Source organism: Labeo rohita, chromosome 8, assembly GCF_022985175.1.
Source record: "Labeo rohita strain BAU-BD-2019 chromosome 8, IGBB_LRoh.1.0, whole genome shotgun sequence".
In the NCBI taxonomy this organism is placed as follows: Eukaryota; Metazoa; Chordata; class Actinopteri; order Cypriniformes; family Cyprinidae; genus Labeo; species Labeo rohita.
The window spans coordinates 4773706-4792470 of NC_066876.1; the positions used below are offsets into that span (position 1 = coordinate 4773706).

An 18765-nucleotide genomic window follows, 5' to 3' on the forward strand; every position below is an offset into this window, starting at 1 on the left:
TCAAAATGGACCCTTTTTACTTTTGATATTACTCCAAAGATACGTTTTAGTATTTCTTTAACCTCCACAGTCAATTGCAATATCTTATTCAGGTCTGTGCCATTCTGGCATGGATGCCCACTTTTACAGCACACATAATCTTATGCCAATCTTATGTTAATCTTGAGTACCTACAGAGTAGTCTTGAATCCTTCATCTCTTCAAAGAGTCTTCAGTTTGATCAGATTTATAAAAGACAGATACAACTGTAGTGCTTCTCTCCAAAAACAGTCAAGAGTCACAAACACGCACAGCTTTTGCGTAGTGATCTTTTGCAAGCTGTGACATCCACATTAATAAAACGGGGACTTAAAATCAGATAAAAATCAGATCCAGCCATATATAGTCGATCCAGAATCGGATCCTGACAACTTCCGTAATCTGAATGAAGCATGGGGGGAACTTTCCGAAACTTATACGAATCCTAAAGAAGTGTCTTAGACACACAAATACTCCATTATGCGTCCAACTCATTTTCTGAGACTTTGAGTTGGAATCTCATGCTAAACATGACCAGTGTAAATTAGTCAGAATGCATTAAATGGCATTATACGTCGTCTTTAAAGATTTAAACAATTAAATTCCTCTGTGCTTTAAACCGCTTGTTTAAGGATGCTGCAGCCAATCCCAGCATCTCAGGCCAAGGCAGTGAAAACAGACTGATGACCAGTCAAAGCAGTTCCCAATGTTTCACATCACATTACAGTTTGAATTCTTGTTGATGTTAATGATAAACATAGTCATGTTGTGATTATAGTGAGAACCTTGTAATCAGAAGGTTGTTGGTTCAGAACCTCCTAGAGGAGATTCATGAGCCTTCATCTTTGTGTCCTTGAGTAAGACACCCCAGGTCTTTCCTAGGGGTCCTGTCCTGTTAAAATGTTTATGATGACATTCTATGATGACTGGGAGTAAAATTATTGAAAATCGATCCCACCAGCACTGGTTGTGGTGATGAATTACGATTCTGTTGTGATCTTGTATTCAGGCCTTTTTCAGATTTCATGAACATGAATTTGACACTTCATTGCTCTATAAAATGGTGATCTGTTTCCTGCGGTGCATTGTGATCGTAATGATTTCTCAAGAGTCTCAGATAAATACCCTTTGAAGGGATGGTCATTCTGGAAGCTGTTTCCCCAACTGGAACTCTCATCACAGTGAGAATGACACTCTGACTTTCTCATCTATCTATCAATAAAAGCAAAAATCCATCCATCCGTTTTTCTTTTATCCTCCCACTTTTTAGTTCCCAACTCTTGTTTTTCCGGATCAGGGCATTAAGTGTCCACACAGGACTTTTTTGTTGGATGTTTTTACAAAGAATACACATGTGCAATCATGCACCCTCAAGTCAAGGTTATCTGACATTCTTGCCTGTTGTCTAAATTACCCTTAAACCACAGTTTTAAAATGTCAGGACTTTTGAGAATCGTTGGATTGCTTCATAGATGCAAGCTTTTGCTCTCTATCCGCCCATGTCTGCACAGCACCAGAGCAGTCCCTCTGGAGAACCTCTAAACCCACACCCACAACTACTTGGAGTGTTATGCTCCTGGGTTTCCAGATTGCAGCTGCAATAATTTGGATTGCAACTGCAGAATTGGGAAGTTTAAGCTAGAGGAGAAGATCACTCTTTGCTGACTGAGAAAGGAGAACATCAAGTAGATGCCATTTCTTTTTTTCCTCTTTTGTACATGTGTGCAAGGCTTGGGTACATTAGATTGGTAACTTCACTGGCTGGATTTTTGGTGGCATTTTGTGCATTGTGGCCACTAAGGTCAAAATCCTAAATCAAAATATCTGTCAATCAGTTAGACTTTGCAATCAGCAGTTTTCCAGGCGACATACACCCTCCAACTGTTCCTTCCACTTTGCCAAAATACACCAGTTGCAGCACAGCTTGGAGCCAGTTAGCTCATACCCAGCCCATCTTGTGAGCTGCCATATTTGATGTAGATGTGACGTATTACTTGGTTTGCCTGATTTTGCTGTGATTGCAGTCCTCCCTCTCCCATGAGGCCACTGTTCTTCAAGAATGTTCTTGCTGTGGCAAACTTTTTTCATAAAGTCTGTTATGTTATGCTGCCCATTAATACTTCAGTAATTGAATTGTTTTTGCTTTATCCAAAAATTCACAAACTGTAACTTTGCCATAGGATCTAACTGTGTAATACTGTTGCATCACCAGACATTGCTGTTCACTGTTGTGCCACAAATTACCAAAAATGAATGGCATCTGTTTACTTTGTCACAATCAGTGTAAACATCTAGAAACATCTAGAGCAGAGGTGGGCAACTTTGCCCCTGGAGGGTCACTGTCCTGCCGAGTTTAGTGCCAACCCTAATCAAACACACTAGTGATCTTGAAGACATTGATTTGCTTGTTCAGGTGTGTTCGATTAGAGTTGAAGCTAAACTCTGCAGGACAGTGGCTCTCCCGGATTGAAGTTGCCCATCCCTGATCTAGAGCAAGGGTAACTAACCCTGCTCCTGGAGAGTTGCCTCCCTGCAGACTTCAGTTCCAACCCTGCTCCACATCTAACTGTTATTTTTAAGTGATCCAGAACATCTTGATTAGTTTGTTCAGGTGTGTTTGATTAGGGTTGAAGCCAAACTGCAGTGCTGTGTTCGTAATCACCCCCTTTACCAGGGGTTTCCAGACTTACTCCTGGAGTGCCTGGAAGTTTCTAAAATGCCTAGTAAGACCTTAATTACCTGGTTCAGGTATGTTTAATTAGGGTTGGAGATGATCTCTGCAGGACACTTGGAGTTTGGAGATCCCTGCCCTATACCCCCATTCACTATTCTCTACATTAATCCACTAATATAGTCTAGTTGATGGGGTAAATGAAAATGAGTGGGTGAATTCTGGGATCCTACCGGGTTTAGCTCCCCCTTGCCTCAACACACCTACCTGGAAATTTCTAGTATGCTTAAGACTTTGATTAGCTGGTTCAGGTGTTTAATTAGGGTTGGAGCTAATTTCTGCAGGACACTGGCCTTCCGAGACCGAGTTTGGAAACCCCGGCCCTGTACCCTCGTTCACTATTCTCTACATTAGGCCACTAATAAAGTCCAGTTGAAGGGGTGAATAAAAACCACTGGTTGAATTCTGGCATCCTACAGAGTTTAGCTTCAAGTTGCCTTAACACACCTGCCTGGAAGTTTCTAGTATGCCTAGTAAGATCTTGATTAGCTGGTTCAGGTGTGTTTTAATCAGGGCTGAAACTAAATTCTGCAGGGCAGTGGCCCTCTAGGACTGAGTTTGGGCATCTCTGCTGATTGACATTACGCCCTGCCCCAGGTCTGGGCAAACTTGGTCCTGGAGGGCCGGTGTGCCTGCAGAGTTTAGCTCCAACCCCGATTAAACACACCTGAACAAGATGATCAGTGTCTTCAGGTTTACTAGAAGGCTACAAACAGGTAAGTTTTATCAGGGTTGGAGCTAAACTCTGCAGGGACACCGGCACTTCAGGACCAAGTTCGCCGAGGTCTGCTCTACCCACATTGGACAAATGGTTTGGAAAACGGATGGATGATTCATCTGAAGGTGCCATCTTCTGGCATTATGCTGGAATTCATCTGGCAAGACCATAATATTGCATTATGGGTACTCTCTAGCCGTTGATTGTACATCGGTTATACACTCATTATTACTGTGCATTATGGGTTTGAATGGGTCCATGGTTTCGGACACCCTACAAAAGGCTGTCCCCTAAAATAGTGCCCAATTTAAGGGTATGGGGGTAATTTCAGACACAGCCCAGGATTGTAGCCTTCTAGGAACAGTGTTGGGTACACCTGATCTGGAGGAGCAGCACACAATAAATCCATCTCAAATGCAACCTTCAACCTTTGCAATCATCCACCAAGTTTGTGCTTTGGGGATGCAGTTTAGCATGGACTGTTGGGTAGTATGCCATTGTAGAACTCATTCTACAACTGCAGCTTATGCCTCTTTGCTTTCAGCTTCTACTGACATGAAAGACGAAACAATAAATATACACTTTCTACATTACACTGGCCATTATTAAAATAGTCAGCACTAGAGACAACTTAAAGGGAACACAGACTATTACAGTCTCTAATGATGCAGTCATCTAGCAAATCTTTGCTTTGGTTGAGTTTAAGTTGAGTTTGTCTTTATGTATAACTTTGGGTTTAAAACAGGTTTGGGTTTATGTTTAATTTTTAAAAACTTGTTGCCTTTTAAAACTTTTTAGATTACTGTGCATAGCTCTGGTAAATTGCTTAAAATGATTGCTGTTTAATAGGATCTAATGGCTCATCAAGATCATAATCTGTCAGTCCTTATCACCGTCATACCTTTGACCAAACTATTTAACCTCAGATTGGTACAGGAACTGTATCCCTGCAGGTAGTGGACCGTCACAGATGAAAAGCATCTGTTAATAATAAGTGACAGAGTAATGCTTCCATAGATCAGTGCTCATGTGGTAGTGATTTGTGAGGGTGGGTGTCTGGTCCATTGCTCCTCTACCGTCACTGGAAGTACTGTATCTTGTTTGCGTGAACTCAAAGAACGCAAGCAAGCCAGAGCATGCTGTCAGACGTCCTCAATGTTTCCTAAATGTGCTTCATATTTGACCGAGAGTGGCTTTAATATGCTCTGAAATATAATGGCATAGCACCAGATCACATTTAGACATGTAACGTGACAACGTATGAGTTGAGGAATGCCATTAAAACGATTTACAGTCCACAGAGGCTTTGGGATCAAAGGCGATTGTGTGAGATGGGAATGGAGAGAAAAATAGGAAGCATCTTTTTTTACTCTTTTCCCCAGCCTTATTTGGCAAATCATTCAACCAAAACAGTTCTGGCTTTCTTTCTTCTTTATATTTTTTTTTTATAACACCTGACTGAAATACAATACAGTGTTTTTGGCAACCCAAGTTCTCCCGCTTTGTCATTTGGCCAGGTGTGGAATGTGGAGGAGACCCTGCAGATCAAATGTGCAATTTGGGAATTGCTGTGTTTATATTAAATTGGTGCATGGAAAACATCTGTCAATCATTTTGGTGGCATCAGTGACAATGACTGGCAGTGATTTTTATGTATGAAGCCTAACAGTGTCCTAGCAGTGTAACCTCAAGTGTATTAGATGCTTCTTGGTTTATATTTTAGTTATCTAATTCCATGTCATGATATGTATACATATTTTAACCATGGCTTCAGTGTCCAACTACTTTGTGAGGCCACTGTGGGTGAAAGTGTACTGTAGGATACAAGAGACAAGAGAGCAGTCATTTTATTGCTTTATTTACTGTATATTATGGTGCTGCCACACAGATCTGATATGAACATGCAATTTCTTTCCCAGCTGTTTACCTTCACAGACATAACCGTTTCCGCTTTCTGTGCGCGTTTCAGATATGTGCACTCAGAAAACCAAATATCAGAAGTTTAAACTGATATGGCTTTAAATGCATAATTTCAGCATGATAGACATAATAATCAAAACCAAACAGATGTTGTTTTGTTTTGTTTTGTTTTTGTCAGAATATCTGAGGTACAAGCTGTAAAGGCACAGCTCTATTCTGGAAAAAGGGTGGGGCACAGCAGCTTATTTGCATTTAAAGAGACATGCATGAAAACAGCATGTTTCTGCTTCTACTCAAAATAGGCAATTAAAAAAATATATAATAAATTATCTGTGGGGTATTTTGAACTGACACTTCACAGACACATTCTGGGGACACATGAGACTTGTATTGCATCGTGTAAAAAGCGGCATAATAGGTCTTCTTTAAAACAAATTACATTTTGAACTCATGTGAGCTGTTTTGTGCTGTTTGTTTTTGTCTATTCCAGGCATACACAAGTCAGTTTGTGGCTCTCATCATGTTCGCCCTGTTAATGTGCGATGACAGAATCTCAGTGCAGCCACGCAGACGAGAGATCATACAAGGCCTCAAAGTGCTGCCAGGTAAACAGAAATACAGCTGTGTGAGTTTCGTCTAGAATTCTGTGAGAATGGCTGCTAACTTGATCCTACTCATAAGTCACAGCAGTAAATTTGATAAACAAAATCTAAACCCCTGTGTTTTAGTCCACATGTGCTTTTTGTGTACATTTATGATTGTGAAATGCTGACGTCACAGAGCTCCATGTGCGTGTAAGTGCGTGCACTCGGGATGGTGTGCAGGGAGGAGCAGATGGCCTCGGCCAGCTCTCTCCGTCACTGTTGGAAGTCTTTATTGGACCGCAAGTGTCTGCTGGGGCGCCCCCCTTCCCCCTTCTTTCTCCGGTTCTTGCTTTCTCCCTCTGTGGAGTTTTTCGTTCCGCTTCCAAGCCAATGAGGTCAAGAATGTATTGGCAGCCGGTTACTGACGTTCCCCCTGCACTCCAGCTCGCTATTCATACGAAGAACTGCTGATTCTGTCATTAATGCTAGCATGTCTTGGATACTGTATTTGCAGTCTTTGGCTCAAAACACATGTATGCAAGTAGTTTAAATGTGTCATTGACACGCATGTATGTGTGGTATTCTCAGTTATGCCACAAGGGGTGCTGCAGCAGTATCATATCTGTTTTTTTCCATTTGAAGTTCAGCTACTGTCATGATGGATGTCAGTTTGGATAGATTCTTGCTGAGCAAGTTAGTTCAATTGGTGACATGTTTTTAGCTAGCATCCAGTTTTATGCTGCACAAATTTGAAGGCAACTTATCACTTTTTGAATCTGTTAAAAGTTTTTCAACTGAGTGTGTCTTATAAAATAGATTTAAAAAAAATGCATGAAGTGGCATTAATGTTGTTGTTGTGATAGTGGTAGTGGTAGTAATAGTGATAGCAGTAATAGTAGTAGTATTAATAGTAGTGACAATAATAGTATTAGTAGTAATATTAATAATAATAGTAGTATTAATAGTAACAGTAATGGTAATAATAGTAATAGTAGTAGTAATATTGTTATTAATAATAATAATAATAATAATAATAATAATAATAACAACAACAATAGTAGTAGTAATAAAAAAATAAGATTAATATTAGAAGTAGTAATATTGTTATTATTATTAGTTTTATTATTATTATTATTATTATTATTAATAATAATTAGAAGAAGAAGAAGAATATTAGTAGTAGTAGTAATTAATATAAATGAAAATTGTGTTAGTTATATAAATAACAAATTAGAAAAATAAATTGTGTGTGTATATACACACAAATATACGCACAACAATAAATAAAATAAAACAATATACTATTAAAATAAAAAATGAAATGTATTATAATAAAATATTTATTATAAAATAAAGTTTTTTTTTAATTTGCATTATTAATTGTATATTTTATATGTATATTTTGATTTATAAATGTAGCTTTGCATATTATTACTAAACATTTTTGGCAAAAAAAGGAAAGAAAAAGAATAAAATTACAATAATACAAGTTTTTAATATGCATTATTAATTGTATATTTTATATGTATGCATGTATGTATGTATGCATGCATGTATACACACACATGCATACACATAAAATATACAATTAATAATGCAATTTATATATATATATATATATCATGTGTAGTTGTATGTTGACAGTTAGAAATTGTTTTTTCAGGATTGTCTGAACACGAAAACTCAGTTAGCTTTACATGTTATTACTAAACATTTTTGTCAAGAAAAGAAAAGAAAAGAAAAGAAAAGAAAAGAAAAGAAAAGAAAAGGGCATTCGGAGGGACAGTTGAAACGCTGCCTATTCATTTATTTCTGATCCGGGGAATCTTTAGCTTTTTCACCTGTCATTTTGGAGCCTTCACCCACATAACATAGAAAAAACATGACTACTTAGCTGCTGATTTTCTGTAAATCGTATGTATTCTCATTTCTGTCATAATGAATAGCTGTGTCTCCCTTTCTGTAGATCTAATCAAGGAGGTGTTGAGCCTGGACGAGGAGATTCAGAAGTTGGCTGCTGAGCTGTATCAGCAGAAGAGTGTTCTCATCATGGGCCGAGGATACCACTACGCCACCTGTCTGGAGGGAGCTTTGGTTAGACCACATGCCCTCTTCCCTTCCCTTTGTTCACATGTCTATCACTCATTCCCCTCCTTCCTCAGTCCTCCTAAAACCATGTAATAACTTTGTGGAAATAACAGATCCAAATTTAAGTCATAATTGACTGCTAATTTTCCTCTTTGTCATAGCTCTCAAGAGCTCTCTCATTTTGGGGAAACAGGGAAAAGTTCTTCAGAAATGCAGAATGTGATCCCATTAACAAATGTAACACCTGACATTTAGTGTGAGATTTTCTTTTTGTAAATAATCAAATATTCATAGAATTGTCAAGCTTTTAAAGTGATCTTTGAGTGAACTTTCCTTTGAACCGAGTCTCACAGGCAGCCTTCTATTTCTGATTCAAGGGTCATTTACACTGATTGAAACTATGCGGTTTCACATTCAAGAATGATTAGACCTGCAAATCTAAGCCTTACAGGAAAGTAAGAACAAGGATGAAAATAAGCATCTTAACTGATAGACATTTAGAATTTTCCAGAAGTTTGGCCTCATTTAGCCTGACCACAAATAAACAGAAGAAGCAATTGGACTGTGTTAGTTAAGAAAAAAAATCCTCACTTAAACTGGGAGTGAGGATGGGGAGGCTGTCATCGAGCCGTTAGCCAGCTCTGACCACAAAAATGTGCATATGAACCTATGTAACTAACATGTGCTTTAAATGGTTTTTTTCCCCTTAATTGCGGTTATGCAACAGTTGTGCAATATTTTTTTGCTTTACGTAGCCTCTTTTGTTGTAGTTAGTTTTGCTTTGCTTTTCTTTTGTTTTTTGTTTTTTTTTTGCTTTATTTGCCTTGCCTTGCTTTGACCTTCTTTTTTTTTTTTTTTTTTTTTTTTCAGAGCTTTGCTCTGCTGTGCTTTTTGTATTTTGTTTAATAGTTCCCATCCAGTCAGTCTTCCCAGTTAACATAACTCTTGTTTGTGTCTTTCAGAAAATTAAGGAGATCACATACATGCATTCAGAGGGTATATTGGCTGGAGAGCTGAAGCACGGCCCACTGGCTTTAGTGGACAAACTCATGCCTGTCATAATGATCATCATGAGAGACCACACATACACTAAGTGCCAAAACGCACTGCAGCAGGTCGTGGCAAGACAGGTAAGAGGCTTTCAAATGTCCACATTTTCCATTACAACTACTTGCAAGATATATATAGTAGGTTAAAATTGAATGGTGAAATGATTAAATATGCTGTAAATCAAGTTGCAAACAAATCACAATTCAGTATCAGTGTTTCCCCTAGGTTTACAGCTTTGGGGAGGGGTGAGGGTTGGTATCCGGTACCTAACGGTTCTTTTTATTTGGTACTGTACTCTGTGTAATAATGAAAACATTTGGTTCAGTGAAAAAATAAGTCAAAAATTCTCAATGTCAACATTTTGAACTATACAGCCCTAGAATCTTGTTTTTTTTTTTTTTTTTTTTTTTTTTTTTTTTTTTTCCCAGAAATTCTTAAATTTTTTCTGATAATCAAATGAAGGCATTAAACATTTATTTATTTTTAATCAAATGAAAATTAAACCCTTTTATTTTTTCACGAACAAACAGAGGTTTACTGTTAAAATTAATATATGGAAGAAAAAATGTGTGAAATATTCAGTTAAAAAAGATTTGATAATAAATGTAGTTATGTGTATGTGTGTATATGTGTATATATATATATATATATATATATATATATATATATATATATATATATACACACACACTACCATTCAACAGTTTGGGGTCAGTAAGACTTGTAATAGTCTTTAAAGAAGTCTCTTATGCTCATCAAGGCTGCATTTATTTGATTAAAAATATAGAAAAAAAAAACTGTAATATTGCGAAATGTTTTTACAATATAAAATAATGTTTTTTATTTTAACATGCTTTAAAATAGAATTTATTCCTGTGATGAAAAGCTGAATTTTTATCAGCTGTTACTCCAGTCTTAAGTGTCACATGATCCTTCAGAAATCATTCTAATATGCAGATTTATTATTAGAATGATCAATGTTGGATAATATCAACAGTTGTGCTGCCAAATATTTTTTGGAACCTGTGAATTTCTTTTTGTTTTTTTTTTTTTTTTTTTTTTTTTTTCAGGATTCTTTCATGAGTAACAAGTTTAAAAAGTACAGTGTTTATTCAAAATATAAATATTTTATAACAATGTAAATTATTTATTATTAACTTTTAAAAAACTTTTAATTATTAACTTAATACATCCTTGGTGAATAAAAGTATTAATTTCTTTAAAAAAAAAAAAAAAAGAAACAATAAAAATGTACTGACCCCAAACTTTTGAACGGTAGTGTGTGTGTGTATATATATATATATATATATATATAATAAATAATTGTTTTTTTTTTTTCTACAATTAAGTGGTTAAGCTTGTTGGAATATTTATTTTTATCATTTAATTGTTTTATTTAAATTTGGCACTAGGACTGTGCGCAACGACTAATTTGATAGTCGTTTAAACAAAAGTTTTGTATCCGTCTAGTTGACTAGTCTAAAAGCAAGATACCCCCAAAAGATGGTAAGAAAAAAACCTATGTATTTGCATGTACATAACAGCCTACATTTGAAATACTTATCTATAAATTATTCATCTTCATATGACGTTAGACAACATATTAAAACACAATGCAAAAACAATAGAAACGTTTATCAAGGAATAGCATTTAAATAGCTTTTAAAAACTTACGTCATGCAGGCCATGTCATTTAAAAACACCCCCCTAATATAATGGTAGGGGAAACACTGAGTATGCAAAAACACCTATCAATACATTGAATTAAACCTTTCTATATTGCACAGCACTAGCTGTCTCTGTAGTTTTTCCCTCTGTTAAAGTGGATGTGATTATTTGGCTGTTGTAGGGCCGTCCGATTGTGATCTGTGATAAAGAAGACTACGAGACCATCAGCAATTCCAGCCGCACCATCAAAGTGCCTCACTGTGTGGACTGTCTGCAGGGAATCCTCAGCGTCATCCCACTACAGCTGCTCTCCTTCCACCTCGCTGTGCTCCGCGGATACGACGTGAGTCTCTTATCCACTCGCTTTTGTATCTCACTTCCTTACCTTCCTGATGTGTATTTGACAGAAATAAATGGGTTTTATTCAGCAAGAACACATTAAATGTCTTTTTATTATTTTTTTATTTGCTAAGAAAAAGTATTCTATTCATCAAAGAATCCTGTTTCCACAAAAATTTTAAGCAGCACAACAGATAATAATTTTCAACACTGATAAGAAATGTTTCTTGAGCAGCAAATCAGCATATAAGAATGATTTCTGAAGGATAATGTGAGACTGGAGTAATGATGCTAAAAATGTAGCTTTGATCACAGGAATAAATTTAAGAAGTATTACAGTATTTTACAACTGCTAGGGCTTTGTTAGGTTCTTTTCTCACTCAGACGCAAACATAATCAAAACCTTATACACTGCTGTTCAAAAGTTTGGGATCAGTAAGATTTTTAATGTCTTTTAAAGAAGTTTCTTATGCTCTTGATGGCTGCGTTTAGCCCTGGACTAAAAGCAAGATTCAATGGACAACCTAAAACAGTTGATCCACTGCTAAAGAAATGTCGAAAGATTGTATCATGCTTGCATCATATTGCTCTTCGTGCATGTTATTTTTTACTAATTCATTTTTCTTGTTCTGCACAGGTCGATTGCCCAAGAAACCTGGCCAAGTCTGTGACTGTTGAGTAAACGCTTCCTGATCGATGCCACACACACACACACACACACGCACACGTACGTTCAGACTATCGAAGACATGAAGACAGTTGAACAGAGGGTTTTATACATGCCAGCTTTGATGCAATGATCCTAAAGAACCTGAAGTGTACCTCCATACATATATATCTGTATCTCGTCTCAGAGCATGATTCTGAAAGTTTCATAATCGTTGACTGGAATGTGATTTTTCTTATTATTTTTGTTGTTGTTGTTTTATTTGGTGGCGTGGTATGGGGTGGCGATATAAGAGCTGTACTCTGAACTCAATGTCACTTGTCGTAGCCTATAACGCATTTGTCTTATGACTTTTTATTGCTTGTTTGCTCCATTCGTAAAAATTAGTTTGACTCGGAAAGACTTTTAGATGCTTCTCATCAAATACACATAAGCATTTGTGTAGCAAAGATAAGTAACGCAAGAGGCTCGTAACTCTCCATTAGCTGTTTTCCTTATGAAACCCCCAACAATTCTAGTGATGCGTGGCACTAAAAACAGAACTGTGAATCAGCGTTTCATGGTAGTTTGCACAATATTTTGTCCAGTTTGCTGCTATTTAAAGGGATGTATTTGTTACTGATGACCATATTTTTTCCTGGGATGACACTTAATCTGAAATTTTAAAACCATGGGGATTCCCATAGTTCAATTTATATTCTGTAGAAGCTTTGATACAGTGACTCTTATCTAATTTGGAATTCATTGAAACGATGCTGATGTTCGCTATAGTTTGGTCCAGAGTTTTTTTCAATCCATTGCTTTAATGGACTTTAATACATAACTTGAATGCTTTATGAAGGTGGTAGGGTAACAGTTTACAAAACACTAATACATTTTTAAAATTTCAAGATGTAAAATAAAATAAAATTAACCTAGATTCATAAATCCGTTAATAAATGCAATAACTAATGTAAAAAAAAAAATACTTTGTAAAAGGTTACCCTAAAGTACAAACTGTTTATTACCTTTAGAGGTTTCTTTTATTCTTGTTCCAAAGAAATGAATGAAAACCTGCTAGAAACTAAGGTAAAATATCAAGGTTACAGTCAGATTAAATGACTACACCCCTGTCATCTACATGAGGGGTTAAATATGAAGTGAATGTATGATCTGATCACGTTTTTAGTGAAGTTTCTCTGTGCTTTTGCCAAACTGGGTCGTAGAAATGGTAGTGTTTGATTTGAAGTAGCACAAGGAGATCTACTGCTATGATAATAGACCAGGCAGCCATTAGAAAATGAAATGTTTACATGGCTTGATGAAGAGAACGGAATGTTTGAATATCGCGTTTTGAAGTACCACCTTTTGCTTCCCACAAAAAGTCAGTGAGTAGTAGTGAATCACTGCAGTACTGCATCTGTAGTTACTATATAAGAATCAGTTACTGAGATTAATCTGAAGGTACGCTTGTGTTGTGTACTTGAAGTATATGCACAAACCTTTTGACTTCCATTCTTTGATTCCTTTATTATTGGAAATTCAGAGGCCTTGTTACAGGAGACGGTGAGTGTCTCTGGTTTACAGTAGTGCTGCCAAATGACGCAGAGGAGAAACCCTAAACATGAAGCGTGCCCCTGCCCCATACAACGCCACTGTCACTTATGATTGTTTCCATGGGACCATTTTATTGTCTTTTGTTTTTCTCTTATGTTTTTATTGGGTATACAAGGGTTATATTTTATATACTACATTATTTGCATTTGAAATGCTTATGTACTTCCTTTGATTCAAATATTGTGATTTTTATTTTTTTTTTCTTGATTGCATTTTGTTGCGCATAAAATCTACACAAATAAAGATTTATATAATCTCAATCCTTTGTTCAAAACACCAGATGGACATGAACCAAAAATATATCTACTAAAAATGGCATGTAACCAAAGGTTGAAGAAGGGTGTTATGGTGCAATAGCTCTGAAGGTATGATTACAGTTCTGTGCGTCAATTTTTGTTATATTCTGGAAATGTTTAAATTATGCAATTCATAGAGAGGGTTTTAAATATTTCACTGGCTAATAGACTAGCATTGCTCTTTGCTCTGTGGAGCACTGAACTGCTTTGCCTTTTACAGTAGATTTTACAATAGCATCTTAAATGTGTGTAGCCTTGTCTTTACATCTTGAAGGTTTGAGTTTTTTTTTCCCAGATCAGTTCTGTCATCCACATCCAGCAAATGTTCCTGGTTTAGAGTACAAAAAGCTTGTCTGGGCTATTTTTGGGGGGACATCAAGGCCTTAATTACTGTTTAAGGTTAGAGCATCTCATAATGTGTTTTGGATGTGTGTGTGTATAGGATTTAAAATTAATGAAAAGAGTTAATAAAACATTCAGTCTTTCTAATTCTCTGGTTGCTTTCATTCAGCTTTGGCCAAGTCTAAGAAATGCCTTTGTCTAAAGGCACTTGCCAGGAGTAGGATACGCAATAGGGCATGAAACTCCTTCAGAGGATTTTTTTTTTTTTCTCTCTCTCAGCAAACGGCCAATGAATGGAGGTGTTTTTTCTAATGTTAAAATCTAACAAAATTATTATGTGAGCTGTTTTAATTTCTTTGTATGGGTTAAATACATCTAAATATATACACATTTCAGTTTTAACCTGTTACTTTTAGACTAGCTAAATGGGAAATTTATTTATTTATTTACAACATTTTTAGTAAAGAAGTTAAAAGTTTTAATTTGAATATACTTCTGCTATAGAAAGGGTTCAAACTTTATAGCTGTCACAATCTTGTGGGATGTCACATTTTCAGTAACATTTCAAAAAAATCTTGGGGTTAACAGAGTTCATGCTATGCTAAATTTTATGTAAATATAATGATTTTGTACTGAACTGAATATCAGTTCATAAAGAGTTGGACAGAGGATATGGAGCAGTTCTAGTGGTTTACAAATGTATTAGCTTGATTAATCAACCAGTATTTGATATTGCGATTATATTGTTTTATATTTTTGAGCTGAGTTGATTTTTTTTTTTTAGTGCATTTGATTTGAATTCAACTTCTAACTTACACTGTAAAAAATAAATAAAAATCCGTAAAATTTACGGTAAAAAAACGGAAGCTGTGGTTGCTAGAATTTTACCATAAAAAATATGGTAGCAACTTTTAGGTTTTAACTTAGGTTTTTAACTTAAAAATTTAAAACCATAATTTCATTAACTGATGTAATGTTAATATACCAACCTATTGAAGTACTGTAATCTGTTTTGTACCTTTGTAATACACTGATAACCACCAAAAGCAGGCAGTGATGAGAAAGTCACATGATGAACCAAAGCCCATCGCAAGCAGCTTTTAAATACAAACATATATTGAAAGGTGAACAGTGTCATTCACACAAACACTAAACACCATCTTTATAACACACATGAAACTAAAATAATGCAATTAACATTCATTTAACACCAATAGATGTAGCATACAACCCTAATGTACAAAACTGACAAGTAAAAACTAAGAAGAAATCGTAATTTCAGCAAAAACATCAAATTTGAAATGTAACGCAGGGAATTTTGAGAATGTCAAATTACAGTTGCTCACTGTAATTTTTGTTCTTTTTTCCTTCTGAAAAACTTCTTTTTCATGTATACTGCCGTAAAATTACATGCAATGTCTAATACAGTTTTTCACCATATATAGTAGGGGAACTTACCGTTAACTGTTTAACAGGTTTTTACCATAGCATTTTTACTGTTAAATTCACTGTCAATGTTTTACTGTGTATAAACACATAAAAGGCATGCAGCAAGAATACAGGACATGCGTTATAGTTCACACTGCATCACAAACAGATGATCTATCTCTGTTTCTTTATATTCAAAACATTTTTAGACACTTTTTTTTTAAGAAAAGGGAATGGATGTTATCTTTTAAACTCTTGGCATGAAGAGTTTCTACCGATTTTTAAAGATTTTACATGTGCATTGTTATTTCAAAATTAAGGTCAGAACTCGCTCTGTGACTCTGATGAGTATTCTTGTTGCACACTAAAAAATGATGATTGCTCCGTAAATAGATCATTAATCAGTCATCAAAAGTGAAAACTAGAGTCTTTAAGCTTTCAAATGATACAAAATTTGTCAAGATTACTTTTGTTTAGACTTATTGTTATAAACATGTAATAACACGTAGGCCTACCAGTGGGTCAGCATTTTAAAGATCTCGTTTATAAAGATTCCTCTATAAAGCCTTTGTGCATTGTAACCCCACTGGTGTTCTCATTATGACATTCACACAAACATGGAGATCGAACTACTCCATACTACTCCACCGAAACCATAGACTAGCACTATTTTCCGCTCCTTTGATGCCAAATAGTTTTGATGAGCTGAGCTGTATGCCCGTCTAAAGTGTTGTTCTTCAAGAGCAGGAAAACATTTAAGCTCCGACTCGTAGGATCTTGGCAGCGTGGATGGATTGGAACTGCCTGCGTCATGGTTGTTGGTAACTGGATTGCTTTATTGGCTAGAGCAAAAAGTGGGTCAGTGGGAGTATGGTACTAAACACAAACTCCACCGAATGTCTAAAGAAAGGAAGCTAACAAACAATGGCCTGTCACTCACAGCAACTCATCACTGGCATGCCGCCTACTTCAGATGTGGTCACTTTGTCAGTATGGGTAAAATGTCAGTTTACTGCCAAGTCTGAGCTCATTTTGGTACCCTTGGGTGGGTAATGGACACTCTTTCTCAAGCCACAGCTATTTCTTGTTTGGATGCAACGTCTGCCAGGAACATAAATGTAAATATTATATTAGCCTGGTTGCCCTTTAAGTAATAATTCTTTAAAATCAGCAGGGAGAGGTATAATAATGGAAAAGCTTTCCTGTGAGACAAATTTTGGCCTATCAAAATGTTTCAGAAGTTGTGTTTAATCACGTTTCTGTGGTAACAAAAATAAAGTTGTGTATTAGCACAAGAAAGACAGATATTCATAATGTGATTTTGACTCTGCTATTTATTTTACACGCAACAGTTTTACAAACAGGACATTAGTAATTTTGTTTTGGCCAGTTAGTTTGTATATTTTTTTCTCTGCCAAAGGTTCCAAAAGAAGCCAAAGCATTAATTTCTGTGAGTCATTAAGCAGCGCACTGACTAAAGGCCGGTTTGGATCATTGTATACAAATGGAGTGGAGCAGCGACAGTCATTCTGTAATCACTCCACTCCAACGCCACTCAAGGTTTTACATTTCTGGCTCCCTTGACATGTAGCTGTAAAATCGCATAATAATCTCTAAGTAGGTACCTCTTTTAGTGAAATACTTTATTTGCGACCAATATTCCTAATGTCATTGTGACAGAAGTACAGACCAAACCCGGATATACCAGCTGTACGTCTGCTATGTTGGGAGCAAGAGGATAGCTGTCATTATGTTAATTTATAATTTTGAGCAGGAGTCAAGGATACGTCGAGAAAACATTTAAAAAATACACCTACTACACTAAACAGACCTAAAAATTCTAACTGAATTTGAATATATTCACCATATATGAAATTCTGTACATAAACTCTCTCAAAAGAGTGTTTTGATTTATGATATGTCTGTGTATACCTTACTGTACAAATGGTAGCCCATTACTGATTCCAAGACACACAACAAAAATCGTAGTTAGTAACATTATCCATTACATTACTCATTTGAGGTAACATAATCAGACTACTTTTACATTACTTTTGACCTAACTCATTTTTCACACTGATTTAAATGCGAAAATCATACTGATATAAAAATACAAAGAGAAAGAAAATATTAATGTAATCATGTAATCAATAAAGTAACTGTAGTCTGATTAGGAGTATTTTAAAATGCAAAATAATTTAATTACAAGTACTTAATTTTTGGAATCTGATTATGTAATCCAGATTACATGTAATCAGTTACTACCAGCACTGCTCACAGACGTGGTTTAGACAATGCATTTGGCATTAATAACTACAGGAAATATATGAGAAAAGTGTTAAGGGGAGTGAAAGGATAGGAAATGATGGGATAATAGTGAAGAAAACAGATAAAACATGAATATCAGGGTCAAAGACAGATATACAAAACATCACATTTGATTTTCATAACAGATCTGAACACACAAAAGTTTACACAGGTCTCATGGGCTCCTCTGCACCGCTGGAGAAAATGCATAGTATTCCCAATTTATTTTTCCAGCAGAGTTTAATTTGCTTATCTTTGGCTGCACTTGAAACAGTTCATGCCAAACCTTGCTGGGCTCATGCTTATGACATTGGATAAAAACTGCCTTTTGACTTCTTTTGAAATTGGACACATCTATGATGGCGAGAGTGGTTTATAGTCTCTGTCTCATGAGACGCCAGCTTTCTGTGCACATGTTGACAGAGCGGCTGTCTGGACCAAATTACACCTGGTCTAAAGGGGATTAGTTAAGGAGACATGGCCGAGCTGCCAGAGATGTCTATCAAAAACAACACAGGCCAAGGAAGAAATCATTTGTATCATTTTTTGTAATGTCTTTGAGCAGACTTAAGATCAGAGAAGTTTAGAAGTTTAGATTAAATTTTATAACCAAATTATGCAGAAATCCAAGTAACCTATGACATTTCTCTTTTCAAAACATTTTGACATTTTCTTTTGATCACAATGTCATTGTTCAGTGCTGGGTAGATTACTTACAAATTGTATTCTATTTCTGACTATAGATTACATCATGAAAATTGTAGTTGGTAACGTAATATAAATTACCCATTTTAGGTCATGTATTCTGACTACATTTTAGATTACTTTTAGATTACTTTTTGATAACTTGTTTTAAACTTACATTAAATGTGCCTTACTGAAGCAAAGATATAGAAAATATGTTCTATTCTTTGATATCAACATCATGATATTTGTACCATTTGGTCACAATTTTTATGTCACAGTCTTCAATGTAACATTAGAAAGATTTTAATGGAACTAGTATGACTTTT

General features: G+C 35.7%; 1 protein-coding gene across 1 annotated transcript in view; it reads left to right on the forward strand.

Moving 5' to 3' along the window:
* gfpt1 (glutamine--fructose-6-phosphate transaminase 1) overlaps positions 1–14164 on the forward strand; it is a 34162-nt gene extending 19998 nt beyond the window's left edge. Inside the window, exons 14-18 of the mRNA XM_051117553.1 lie at positions 5878–5992; positions 7938–8065; positions 9022–9189; positions 10959–11120; positions 11754–14164. Of these exons, the coding sequence (XP_050973510.1) occupies positions 5878–5992; positions 7938–8065; positions 9022–9189; positions 10959–11120; positions 11754–11798 (618 nt within the window). The 3' untranslated portion in view covers positions 11799–14164. The remainder of the gene's footprint in view (positions 1–5877; positions 5993–7937; positions 8066–9021; positions 9190–10958; positions 11121–11753) is intronic.
* The last annotated feature ends 4601 nt before the right edge of the window (positions 14165–18765 follow it).